The sequence below is a fragment of the Mizuhopecten yessoensis genome, unplaced genomic scaffold (genome assembly GCF_002113885.1).
Source record: "Mizuhopecten yessoensis strain PY_sf001 unplaced genomic scaffold, ASM211388v2 scaffold4539, whole genome shotgun sequence".
NCBI lineage: Eukaryota > Metazoa > Mollusca > Bivalvia > Pectinida > Pectinidae > Mizuhopecten > Mizuhopecten yessoensis.
The window spans coordinates 51,713-65,930 of record NW_018405597.1 but is presented as its reverse complement, the minus strand read 5'-3'; the positions used below and the strand labels follow the sequence as shown (position 1 = coordinate 65,930).

The following is a 14,218-nucleotide window of genomic DNA, read 5'->3' as shown; positions in this document are numbered from 1 at the left end:
CGGGCAGGTAGTGAAGTGGGTGTGTGCAGAGGTTGGAAAAGGAGGGAAAGGAGAGGCGGGGCAGGGAGTGAATCAGGGGTGTAAAGAGGTTGGAAGAGGAGGGAAAGGAGAGGCGGGGCAGGGAGTGAATCGGGGGTGTACAGATGTTGGAGGAGGAAGGAAAGGAGAGGTGAGGCAGGGAGTGAAGGGTAGTGAAGAGGTGTGGGAGAAAGTAAGGAAAGTTCGTGTCTGTGTGTGTGTGAGAATGGGGAACGTGAAGTGTTGTGAAGGATATGATTTGGGCAGGGGAGCAGGAGGGATATTTGACGGAAGGAACGAGAGGGAAATGTGTTCGGGAGTCGGACGGGAAGGGACGAGGAGGGCGGGGGACACAACGAAAGGGGAGGTTGAAGAGTTAGAGGTTATGCATATTTCATTGATGTGTAATGATATTCTGTTCGATATTGACACTTCCGGTTTTTCAATTTACACGATACAACATTTTTTGTATCCTGATGTAAATGTAAACAGAATAAACTCATGTCAACAAAAACATCTATGTTGATTACAACCCGATTCACCAACAACATCAGTAACTCGGGTTCTTGTCATATATAATACAGTTTTGTCCAAGTGATATAGACAACCTCCACGGATGTAGATTCTTTACAGTTGATTGGCGCGCGCGCGTCTTATCAATGTTGTGATGACGTTGCGGCTAGAACGCGCTAACGGAGAGAGAGAGAATTACTCGAATTGACGGAAATTGCAGGTTTACCGTATAAAATACAGATGAGACGAGCGTATCTGTTGATGTTGTGGGCCGATATTTGTATCGTTTTACGCTCATAAGCCTTACCCTGTCTGGTAGGATTTACTTGCGGTTATTTCCGTGTATATAATATCATAAACGTACTTAAATCGTCCGTTCTAGATTTACAAGTACCGACATTAGTGGGGAGTAAGAAAGTTGTTATAAGTGTTTTATGACGATCCTTTCAGATTAGATTTCTATCTCCACACATTGATATTGTTAAGCTCTATAAGCGCATGTGAATAGTCCAAACGTTCATTAACTTCATCATCTAATTTTCGTGGTTTTTTGTGATCAAGTGAAAAATACCAGAAAGCTTGCGTCATAAATATTATTTTAACACAGCATACAAAACTGTATTTGTTCAGTTATCATTTAATTTTTTGAGTTTGTAAACGAAATTATTGGCAAATTAAACTCGCATTTACTGTAATCGCCGGGTCGTACTGAGGAGAACTCCGGAAGTTCTGATTTAAATCTTTAGTTATTACATGTACAGTTGACCTCGTTTGTGTTGCAAAGAGTGTGATTCTGTTTTCAAATAAATTTTTCAAATATCTTTGTGTGTTTTCCTGCTATGTCTCAGTTTAGCAAAACGAAGTAAGAATAATTTAAATAGGCTGAATATATTTCTCTCTCGATCTCAAAAACTGCAAACCAGATAAAATCAATCGGGATGTAGACTACACGACTCGAAATGCCCTACTTCACTATTAAAATGTATGACATCCCATTGTGTCATTATCTGAAAAATAAAGCCTAGTACTGCTCCAGCTAATATCGAAATCACAGGGACCTGATAATTTGTTACAGCTATATTTGGACGTAAACTAACGTGTTCAGAGTTATTAAACATGTTTTAGGGGTTTATATCGTCTTTCGGTAAAAATGACACCCCCAACTCGAATATATGATCATTAGGGATGTCATTTTACTCTGTAAAATTACTCTGAACACCTTAGTTCAGGTCAAAATATAGCTGTAACAAATTATCAGGTCCCTGTGATCGGAATGACAAGAGCCTAAACACACATTGCAATATAAAACTAATAAAAAAGTCATTGAGAAATCGCTGTCAAACAATGATACCGCTTAGATGTCAAGACTTGCATGTTTCTGTTTTAAGCGGAAAATCAAGAGGAAGGTGTTTTTTTAAATTATTTCAAACCACGATCTGCTTGTCACGTGCGGCGCCTTAATTAAATAGTTAATTTATGACGTATGGTATTCCCGAGGTTGACGTGACCGTTTTCTGTCCTAACCTTGTCAGAGAGATATCTCATACATTTTGTACGCATTGCGTGACTTTCTTGAGTAAAACTTTGAGCGATCAGATATCGTTAGGATAATTCTCGGAGGAGACTAACGAGAGAAACTTCTTTACTGAATATGCTAAATTTACATGACTTTATTCGAAATTTTCTCAAATTTGCATCAGAATATCGATGATTCAAACATTAGTCATTAAGACATGATTCTAAATCGGATAAACTCGAAATAAAAATGAATGCCGTCTCATTGAGGGTTTAATTTAGCGTCTAATTCTACGTTTTTCCTAGTAAATGATCAAATGGCCTCTTTTATATGACAAAACAGAGAAATGCGAGAATATTTTATGGCTGAAATTGAAAAGAATGTCAGTAAAACTGTATTCACGACATTGTTTTGACATGCATTGCATGCCGTGAATAAGCTGCACAAGGCGCAGTTCAGAACACAGGGACCTGCAAATTTGCTATGTTTGGACCTTAACTGACGTGTTCTTGATGATATTAGACTCTTTAGGGGGTTAAGATAACCTTTTGGCTAAAAGCGCCACCAACTGTGACTCCCGTCTTCGGTTTATATCATCATTAGTCCAGTGGCATTTTAACCGAAAGGTGAAACGTCTAATATCACTGTGAACATATCAGATAAGGTCGTCCAAACACAGCTAAACGGTAACGAATTCGCAGGCCCCTGTGAGTGTAAAGTAAAAGGGGACTGAGTGGGAGAGGGTAGATGTCAAGTGAAGTCAGTGTGTGTTGGGGAGGTGAGGACTGGGAGGGGAGGATGAGAGGGATGGGATTTGAATTAAAGGAGATGAGGAAGAGATGATTTTGAGTGTGAGGCGAAAGAGCCGTAGACGAGAACTTGGTAAGAGAGATGGTGATTGGTAGGGGACAGTCAGAGGGATGCTGAGGGGTAGGGGACAGTCAGAGAGATGCTGATTAGTAGGGGACAGTCAGAGAGATGCTGAGGGGTAGGGGACAGTCAGAGGGGTGCTGAGGGGTAGGGGACAGTCAGAGGGATGCTGAGGGGTAGGGGACAGTCAGAGGGGTGCTGAGGGGTAGGGGACAGTCAGAGGGGTGATAAGTGACGTGGGCATCAACAGGAACGTCCCCTTAATATCTTTTACTTGTAGATACTGTATCATTATAGCGCTATTGGGCCAAAGACGTTCGTTGACCAAGTAGATCTACTGGTTAACAGACAGTATAACCATTTGAAGTCCTGGGTTCGAATCGTGGTCAAACTCAAACTAGTTATACTCAGAACACCATTGTTGATAATTATTTTCGTTTNTTTTTTTTTTTTTTTTTTTTTTTTTTTTTTTTTTTTTTTATAAAAGTACGATTTGATTTTCAGAAATGATTACATGTATCAAAGTTATAGACATTCTGAAAAAAGATATTTTCCAAAGCATAGTTACAATTTTGGGCAGTAATACAGTTATCCTTGAATAATATTTTTTGAAATCGAATGTCTAATGTATTTGTAGTGATAAAAAAAGCGAAAATATTACTAGTGAAAGTTTTCGTTCACTAGTTTTATGCGTATTTCTTAAGACGGTGGAAACATTTCTTATGTATTTAATAGAGAGCCGAATCCAAATATTTTATTTTCAATATTATATGGTTATCGACGAAAATCCTTGCCTTTTGAAGTTTGCCAGACGGGTCACTACCTCCGTTTATTTAACCCATTGACCACAGTAGTGTTGTCATGCAAAGTTCTCTGGCATATGTAATTGCTAACTCTAGCGTTGTACAACTTCCAATTCTTACGGTTTCCATAGAGACCGGAGGCCAGTGATACAGACAACATTTCATGTAGATATTGTCTTCTCTTACGTGACTTCTTATCTAATCAAAACCCCTGTCAAAAATTCCATAGAAAGCGATCTTAACTATGAACAAGGTTTCTGCGTATGACGACGTGAATGCCGGGTGAAAGGATAAGATGGTAGATATATATAGTGTATATGGGTCGTTTGTAAGAAGTTCCGTCTCGTCTCGTTTCTTTCAAAACCACGAAGAATAGTCAATGACCAATCTCCTCTGTACATGTTCGCGGAAATGTCAATACATTAAGACTTTTCTATAGCAATGGACTTATGATACAGTCATATTTATCTCAAAAAACTGCCAATGGTTGGTCCGGTCCCCTTTTAGTGATGTACCGTTTGGTCCGATCCCCTTTTAGTGATGTACCGTTTGGTCCAATCCCCTTTAAGTGATGTACCGTTTAGTCCGATCCCCTTTTAGTGATGTACCGTTTGGTCCGATCCCCTTTTAGTGATGTACCGTTTAGTCCGATCCCCTTTGAGTGATGTACCGTTTGGTCCGATCCCCTTTAAGTGATGTACCGTTTAGTCCGTCCCCTTTTAGTGATGTACCGTTTGGTCTGATCCCCTTTAAGTGATGTACCGTTTAGTCCGACCCCTTTTAGTGATGTACCGTTTGGTCCAATCCCCTTTTAGTGATGTACCGTTCGGTCCGATCCCCTTTTAGTGATGTACCGTTTGGTCCGATCCCCTTTTAGTGATGTACCGTTTGGTCCGATCCCCTTTTAGTGATGTACCGTTTGGTCCGATCTCCTTTTAGTGATGTACCGTTTGGTTCGATCCCCTTTTAGTGATATACCGTTTGGTCCGATCCCCTTTTAGTGATGTACAGTTTGGTCCGATCTCCTTTTAGTGATGTACCGTTTGGTCCTATCCCTTTTTAGTGATATACCGTTTGGTCCGATCCCCTTTTAGTGATGTACCGGTTGGTCCGATCCCCTTTAAGTGATGTACCGTTTAGTCCGATCCCCTTTTAGTAATGTACCGTTTGGTCCGGTCCCCTTTTAGTGATATCCCGTTTGGTCCGATCCCTTTTAGTGATATACCGGTTGGTCCGATCCCCTTTAAGTGATGTACCGTTTGGGCCGATCCCTTTTTAGTGATGTACCGTTCTGTCCGATCCCCTTTTAGTTATGTACAGTTTCGTCCGATCTGCTTTTAGTAATGTACTGTTTGGTCCGGCCCCTTTTAGCGATGTACCGTTTGGTCCTATCCCTTTTTAGTGATATACCGTTTGGTCCGATCCCCTTTTAGTGATGAACCGTTTGGTCCGATCCCCTTTCAGTGATGTACCGTTTGGTCCGATCCCCTTTTAGTTATGTACAGTTTCGTCCGATCCCCTTTTAGTAATGTACTGTTTGGTCCGGCCCCTTTTAGCGATATACCGTTTGGTCCAGCAACCTATTGGCGATGTACCGTTTGGTCCGATCCCTTTTAGTGATATACCGTTTGGTCCGCTCCCCTTTTATTGATGTACCGTTCGGTTCGATCCCCTTTTAGTGATGTACCGTTTGGTCCGATCTCCTTTCCGTGATGTACCGTTTGGTCCGATCCCCTTTTAGTGATATACCGTTTGGTCCGATCCCCTTTTAGTGATGTACCGTTTGGTCCGATCACCTTTTAGGAATGTACCGTTTGGGCCGATCCCTTTTTAGTGATGTACCGTTTGGTCCGATCTCCTTTCCGTGATGTACCGTTTGGTCCGATCCCCTTTTATTGATATGCCGTTTGGTCCGATCCCCTTTAAGTGATGTACCGTTTAGTCCAATCCCCTTTTAGTGATGTACCGTTTGGTCCGATATCCTTTTAGTGATGTACCGTTTGGTCCGATCCCTTTTTAGTGATGTACCGTTTGGTCCGATCCCCTTTAGTGATGTACCGTTTGGTCCGATCTCCTTTAAGTAATGTACCGTTTGGTCCGATCTCCTTTTAGTGATATACCGTTTGGTCCGATCCCCTTTTAGTGATGTACCGTTTGATCCGATCCCCTTTAAGTGATGTACCGTTTGGTCCGATCCCCTTTTAGCGATGTACCGTTTGTTCCTGCCCCTTTTAGCGATATACCGTTTGGTCCGGCAACCTATTGGCGATGTATTTGGTCCGATCCCCTTTAAGTGATGTACCGTTTGGTCCGATCCCCTTATAGTGATGTACCGTTTGGTCCGATCTCCTTTTAGTGATGTACCGTTTGGTCCGATCTCCTTTCCGTGATGTACCGTTTGGTCCGATCCCCTTTTAGTAATGTACAGTTTGGTCCGATCTCCGTTTAGTGATGTACCGTTTGGTCCGATCCCCTTTAGTGATGTACCGTTTGGTCCGATCTCCTTTTAGTGATATACCGTTTGGTCCGGTCCCCTTTTAGTGATGTACCGTTTGGTCCGATCCCCTTTAGTGATGTACCGTTTGGTCCGATCTCCTTTCCGTGATGTACCGATTGGTCCGATCCCCTTTTAGTGATATACCGTTTGGTCCGATCACCTTTTAGTAATGTACCGTTTGGGCCGATCCCTTTTTAGTGATGTACCGTTTGGTCCGATCTCCTTTTAGTGATGTACCGTTTGGTCCGATCTCCTTTTAGTAATGTACCGTTTGGTCCGATCCCCTTTTAGTAATGTACCGTTTGGTCCGATCCCCTTTTAGTGATATACCGTTTGGTCCGATCCCCTTTAAGTGATGTACCGTTTAGTCCAATCCCCTTTTAGTGATGTACCGTTTGGTCCGATCCCCTTTTAGGGATGTACCGTTTGGTCCGATCCCCTTTTAGCGATGTACCGTTTGGTCCTGCCCCTTTTAGCGATATACCGTTTGGTCCGGCAACCTATTGGCGATGTATCGTTCGGTTCGGCCCCTTTTAGCGATGTACCGTTTGGTCCGAGCCCCTTTTGACGATATAGCGTTTGGTGCGGCGACCTTTTGGCGATGTTAAGAGGTTTGAGATATATAAATGGAGACATAGTTTAAAATATTTTGTGTTAAGAAAATAAATCGTACATTGTTGAATGTTGGCATAATATATTTTCTCTCTTACTGTATGGGTTCTTGTGCCACGCTCGGCAATACCTCACTTTTGGAATTAGTGTTGAACGTTTATCCAAGTGGGGTACGCAATACATTCTGTCCCCAGGCCGGGACGTTCCAATCCATACAATGGTATTTTGTATTCCCTCCTAATTGTTCAGCATTTAGGGTAATTACAACAACTGGAAAATCCGTTGTCAGTATAATGTGACGGCGGAAGGCTGTGCTGGATGCCTTCGGTATGATATTTCAGTGACGTAGCACTCTAAAGTCGACATCAGATCTGCGGCATTGCAAAAAGGCAACACCACGAATATTTTTCCTCCACCATACATACATATACAAGCACATATATTTTACACACAAGGGGGCGGGTGCTAATGACCTTAGCTGCCTATAGGATGTTAAACCTGATACAAATGTGCAAACAAACCAAAACGTTGACGGTAAGCGAAGTGACAAATAAAGGGAGGACAGTCTATCGATTTATGAGTGAATGGAGTGTACTTGTGTTTCCTGTACAAGTACCAAGACAATATAATACATTACACAAAACCATACTGAATAACGACTCTTTGTGACGGTGTATTATAATTTGTAATATATCGTTCCGGTTTTTCATGAATGTAGTTTTTTGTCTTCATTATCATTCCACCATGCTTCATGTAACTACCAAAGGGGTTTATTGAATTCACCAATATCTTTCTATTAATCATAGGATTTTGCATTAAAATCCATCCGACTTTTTTACACGGAACTTCTGGCGAACTCCATCGGTCCTTTGAGTCGAGATTAACTAATGTGAGGGTGTTCGTATCAATAAAAGTGTAAGGTTGACTGGTTTGAACCACGTCATCAATTCGTGCGTAATCTCTTGCATTGACGAGTGTACTGAATGACACCAAAGCAATCTGCGTCGATCAAGGCTCTATATAGGCGACCGATGTGAGCCTTTTGTCAAAAAGGACATCAGTGCCATTCGTTCATTATTTTCTCTCTCCATGACACTGATTCTCGAAAAATATGCTTATTTCACAATACATTTAATCAGTATGTACATTTGAAGCATTACAACGTAGCTCAGGTGAATTTGAATTTCATTAAGAGTAAAGGTCTGTTCTTTCATTTCTTTTAACAGGAACGGATCCAGAATTTGCGTGATAGGCAGTGAATTGTTCAGAACAGCAAGGAATAAACAAAAGCTTAATTTCAGTATCCATCATCTCCGATACCCATTCCCTTCCCTTAATTCGAAACACGAACGTTAAAATATTTGACGGAAATGGTGGTAGAGGTGTCGTGGTTGGAGGGGGTAGTATTGGTGTGTAAAGGATTTGTCTACCAATCCGTCAATACTTATTTCCACTGTTTTCACTGCACATGTAAATAATGGGGGACCGGTGTCCTACAGCGAATTGGCCAAGGTACTACCGTTGACAAGGTAGCTCAGTTGGTTAGCGCGACTGTACTGTGACTGGGGATTCAGGGTTCGAATCCGTGTATCTTTCACTACGACAATCAGTTTATTTTATTTTATCGTCAACAGATTTTTATGAAATTCCCCAAGGCATAGTTTTCTTTTTAGAATTGATTAAGTACTGCTATAATCATACAGGAAAAATGTAACAATGCGTACATACAGTTTTCTGGCAGAAGCACTGGGATCCGCGGTCGAGAAAACATAAAAAATGCTACCTCAAACGTGAGCAATCATGACTGCTAGTAGTGATTGGAATGAGGCATGATTTTGATGAAAGTGAGTTTGAGGGTATGGACGCTAGAGGCTTTAAAAAGCTTATCCATTATATTGGCGGAGTTGGTTGGACTTTAGATGAAACTCAAGCACATAATTAAGGATCGCCGTAACTCTGATAAAAACCGTAAATGCGCAATGTAAGTTATTTTTCTTGTGTGACTTTAGCTTTGATAAATAATTTCTGTAAAAACACATCGCAGGACTTTTCAGAAAAAAAAGTCATAAAAATAAAATAACAAAAGATAAAGAATAAAGTCTCCTGATTGTTTCATTAATGTGAAGATGGGTTCGATAATATGTAGCAATAAAAAGGGGCCTTGTTTGACGTCGCGAACGGAAGTGATGGGGCCCGTTGATGGAGAATGAGTGAATGATCAATAGCGTTTCACACCGTGAGCTTAAGTAGCAGAGGAGTGCTGTGTCATATCTATACATACATGAATAAATAATGCAGGGTTCAACACGACGTATTATTGGAAACCCGTCGCTTGTATCAATAGAAATCATTTATTTGCCGTGATATAAGCGGCAACGTCTGATTCACGGTGCATTAACGCTATGACCAGATATATTAGAAATACACACATGGACCTCCGACCTTAATCATCTAATCTTTGTGTCATCTGTCACGTGATTCTGTCGGACAAACTGACATTGATTATCACTAAAACTACAAAAGCTCATGCGGACGGATGAATATATTAAGGGTTATAACGACAATAGACAAGGTCAAAAGAGTGTGACATCAACTAATTACGTACATTTCAGTTGTAGTATCTTATAAACGGAATTATACTATAATAGTTGTGATATTAACCGCACTGTATCATATATATGTGTGATATTAACTGTATCATATATATGTGTGATATTAACCGCAATGTTTCATATATTTGTGTGTGATATTAACCGCACTGTATCATATATATGTGTGATATTAACTGTATTATATATATGTGTGATATTAACCGCACTGTATTATATATTTGTGTGATATTAACCTCACTGTATCATTTATTTGTGTGATATTAACTGTATCATATATATGTGTGATATTAACCGCACTGTATTATATATTTGTGTGATATTAACCGCACTGTCTCAAATACATGCGTGATATTAACCGCACTATATCATAAATATGTGTGACATTAACCGAATAACATTACATTCATGGGTCTACGTTTTTTTTTATCTACGTGTAGTCGAAACATATTTCATTGCAAACAATTTCGCTATGAAGATCTGGTTAAGTTTTTGCAACGTAATGACATTCTCATAGATTGAAGAAGAAAAAAACCCAATTGGCATGGATAGCTTAAGAGATACTGTACTAAATTACTGAAAATAGAAAAGGGAAAACGCAAGAAATTAGGAAATATCAATTGAGCAGGCAACGTATATATATTGTTGAGATTTAAGAAAATCTACCCCTGCCTTGGGGGTGTCACGGTGATTTCTTCAACCCGAGGGACGATTATTTTGGTTACCTAAATTGAGGCTCTACCGAAGGTTAGACCCACAAACCATCACCCGAGGGTTGGCGATATCTCTGAGACATCCTCAAGGTAGGGAGTGATTATCTTCTGCCTTTATTCTAATACAATGTACTATTGTTGGAAACAATAGCTTTCATCATTTGTCATTTATTATACTGATTTAATTGTGACGTCATACATGATTGTTCCCGTGACGTAATTGTCCTTTTTTTGTCCTATTGTCTATCTCGTGCGTTGTAGCAAGATTATTTAAGCCACATCAGCTATACTTTGCTCTCTGTTTGCCGCACATACATGATATCATTTCTATTATGTCTTCTTAATTGGAAGGCAGTTAATTTCAAAAAAGTTGGTTCAGAAGAGGGAAGAAAAGGAAAAGGGGAACCAAACGTTTTTTTTTTGTAACATTTGTATTTTGTATCATTTTGTATTTTGCATTTTGTATCATTTTGTATTTTGTATTTTGTATTTTTCATAAGCTTTTACAATGTTTGGCAAGGGATGCTATATATACTCAAAAAAGAATTAGCATGTTCATACTCGCTAACACCCAGATACATACATTACTCTTCCATACATATCGTTTTACAGTATGGTACCACCATGACAAATCAAATTCTGTTTACTGTCGATGAAATAACAACCTGCCCCTGCACTATTTGAATTGTCTGAACTTTTCTTTACCTTAAATACATCGCCTCATAGACGATTAGGGTTGCTCATATACTGTTATACTGTGCATCCTACATCATATATACGCTCATCTATGTACTCATCCGCTATAAGATACATGTATCTATATGCGACATCAGATATATATTTATCACAAAACTGACCCATTTACTACGTCCGTAGATAACAATACAGAAGTATTCAGACACGTGCAACTTTTAAGTAAAATATAATAATTGTAAAATATAGTTTGTATGCCTTGTTAAATGTAAATATAAATATGTACTGTATTAGAGGAAAAGGAATTGATAAATTTTATATAAATTGTGCCTAATCCTCTGCTCAAATTTGGGGCAATAAATATGTTCAAATCAAATTTACTATGTCATACGACCATGTCACAAATACGGTATTACACACGTGTAATAAAACCTAAAGGTGCTGTGATTGGTCAAAACCGCGGGAACATATTCCTACGCCAATACAGGTACAGGTACATGTTCTTCTTGTAAACTACTATACTAAAATACATGTACTGTTATATCAAATGAACTGAAATGTTTATTTTGTCATTATTATTGTCATTGCTTATAATACTGTTAATTATTATAAAAGAAACAAAATCTGGAACTATTTTGCGCTGTGTGGAATGACAATATGATAATAATAAACAACATTTATAATAATATACAACATTTATAATAATATACAACATTTATAATAATATACAACATTTATATAGCGCCCTATATAATTTGTAAAATAACTCTAAAGCGCTTTACAACATATGGATAATAGTAAAGGTTATAATTGTGAAAACGAAAAAAACAGCAAAGGCTTGCAATCACTTTTATACATTTAAGCAAGCAATGTGCACATGTACATAACGTCTTTGCAAAGATTCTAAAATGCAGACGTGAAGAGGTGAGTTTTGATGTCCCTCTTGAACTTTGGCAGGGTATTGGACTTTCTTATTGCAGTTGGTAAGCTATTCCACAACGTAGCCGAAACCCATCCAAAGCATCTGTTTCCGTAGCTATAGGTCACAGTACGATATTTTGGGACACACAACAAAGATTCTGACTCCGACGACCGCAGTGAACGTGACGGCTGATACAGGGTAACAAGCTCCTGTATGTACTGAGGAGCTGTTCCATTCAGTGCCTTATATGTGTACACCAGAATTTCGTACTGCGACCTGTATCGTACAGGTAACCAGTGCAACGAATAGAGCACAGGTGTGATGTGCTATCTCTTTCGAGTACGAGTAACTAGCCGTGCTGCAGTGTTCTGGACCCTCTGCAGACGACTAGTTAGTTTGTCAGATATACCACAGAGCAGGGCGTTACCATAATCCAACCGAGAGGTAACAAGTGAATGCACCAAAATCTTGCATGCATCTGCAGTTAAAAACTGCCGAATACAGCCGATGTTCCTGATCTGGTACATGTAGTAACAGGATTTGCCAATAGCGTTCACTTGTTTCTCCATGTTCAGTGAACTATCAAAGTATACCCCTAGGTTTTTAACAGCTGGAACAGTCTCAATAGTTCTGGCACCGACCTTGAGCTGGAGAGCCATTGTTTGCTGATACTTTGGGGAAAAAGACGATTAGTTCCGTCTTTTCCTGATTAAGTTTAAGCATGTTGGCGTTCATCCAGATACTGATATCTGTCAGACAAGCTTCCAGACTTTCTGAGACGGTATTCCAAGTGTCCTGTGGTTTGATAACCATGTACATTTGTGTGTCATCGGCATAGCAATGATAGCGAAGGCTATGGCGACGACAAATCTTTCCAATCGGTTTGGAGTACATACAATATTTTCCAATACTATGATCGGAGTACTTTGGTTTTAACTATATAGAGTCAGATGAGAGCACATAATTTTTAAATAATGAATGTTATGTGATAAACATAATCTTACATTCGTGTCCGTGTCATATTGAACTCGTTCCATAAATTTTCGTGTCATATCCAATCATTGAACTCGTTAATGCATTCAATATGACATGGACACGACTATATCTATTTCATCTTTCAGCCGCTTAGGATCGGTAACACGTGGTTCACCACTAATTGTGACGTCATATGAACAAATTCGATGACGTTACAATATCACAGCAAAACAAAATATTTGATTTTTTTGGGAGATTTTATAGAAGTTTTTGTACTAAAGACCGTTGTCTTCCGGATTTTAATGTTTTCGGATAGGCGAGACACGGAATAACAAGGATCGGCGGTATTATATACTGTTTTTGGTATTTAATCGATGATACGATTGTTTTGCACATACTCATCATCACGGTTTAGTTTTTATTACATTTATAGTTTTTGGATTGACGGCGTATATGATTTGCATTTTGATAAGTTTGTGTACATTTAGAACTTCAAACTAGATTCACAAACGAGATGAATGTTTTAAGCGTTGACGACTTTTCTTGTCGAAAAATCGATTTCGGTACAACGAAAGCACTACACAGAAATCAGGAGAGTACAGTGTATAATGTATATTTGTGTATCTCTACCGATCCCACGGAGGACCCGTTTATGACCGCGGAATGTGTGTTTTACGTCATCACAAGAACCGAACACCACTCCATCATTTTAATTGACGTCACCGCGATGTTCAACAAACGATGCCCTCCCATTAGAAAAACAGAACGATGTAGACCCGTTAGGCCAAGCAAATGTTTCCGTCATATAAGGCCAAAGGAGTAACGGGAGCATTTTTTCATTGAGGCCAAATAAATAGTATCGTCCAAATAGGTTTGGTTTGTTTGCGTTTAACGTCCTGTTTTAACTTTTTTAATTCAGACATATTTTATTGACACTGAATAGCCAAAGGGATTGGGCACAAGCTCTTACAACTTACTAGCTAGGCCCTCTCCCAACAATACAATAAGCAACATGTACAGATATCACGTGATTGTAAAATATAAGCATTTATCACTTAATGTACTGCGTTATCTAGTATATATACTCACGTCATATTTTTTTGCGTATTAATCTATGTAATAGGACCTATCAGCCCTGTGATTCTGGTAAGAATTGTGACGTCACGCCTAGGACAAGTACATGACGTCACAGACTTACGCATTTCAAGGTTGCATGAAAATTGTCGTTTTTCACGATCAATGCTACAAATCTTGATTATGTGATAAAACAAATTATTACACTCGTTTTCATTTCATATGAAATTTATAAAACTCGTCATGACTTTTTCATTTAAGCTCGCCAGAGGCTCGCTAAATTGAAAAATTCTTAGACTCGTTTCATAAATTTCATATTTAATGGAAACTCATGTAAGATCCTATATATATTATGTACGCAATAATTTATATGTAACACATAAAGAGAAATGGTTGTGGGGGG

The 14,218-nt window shown here is 39.2% G+C and overlaps 1 protein-coding gene across 1 annotated transcript in view; it reads left to right on the top strand.

Annotated features, from left to right (window-relative positions):
* Positions 1–14,218, top strand: part of LOC110449265 (neuronal acetylcholine receptor subunit alpha-10-like) — a gene marked incomplete at its 5' end in the record, with an annotated part of 62,941 nt that overhangs the window by 2,669 nt on the left and 46,054 nt on the right. The window contains one exon of the mRNA XM_021496015.1: positions 8–230. Coding sequence (XP_021351690.1) covers positions 8–230 — 223 coding nt within the window. The remainder of the gene's footprint in view (positions 1–7; positions 231–14,218) is intronic.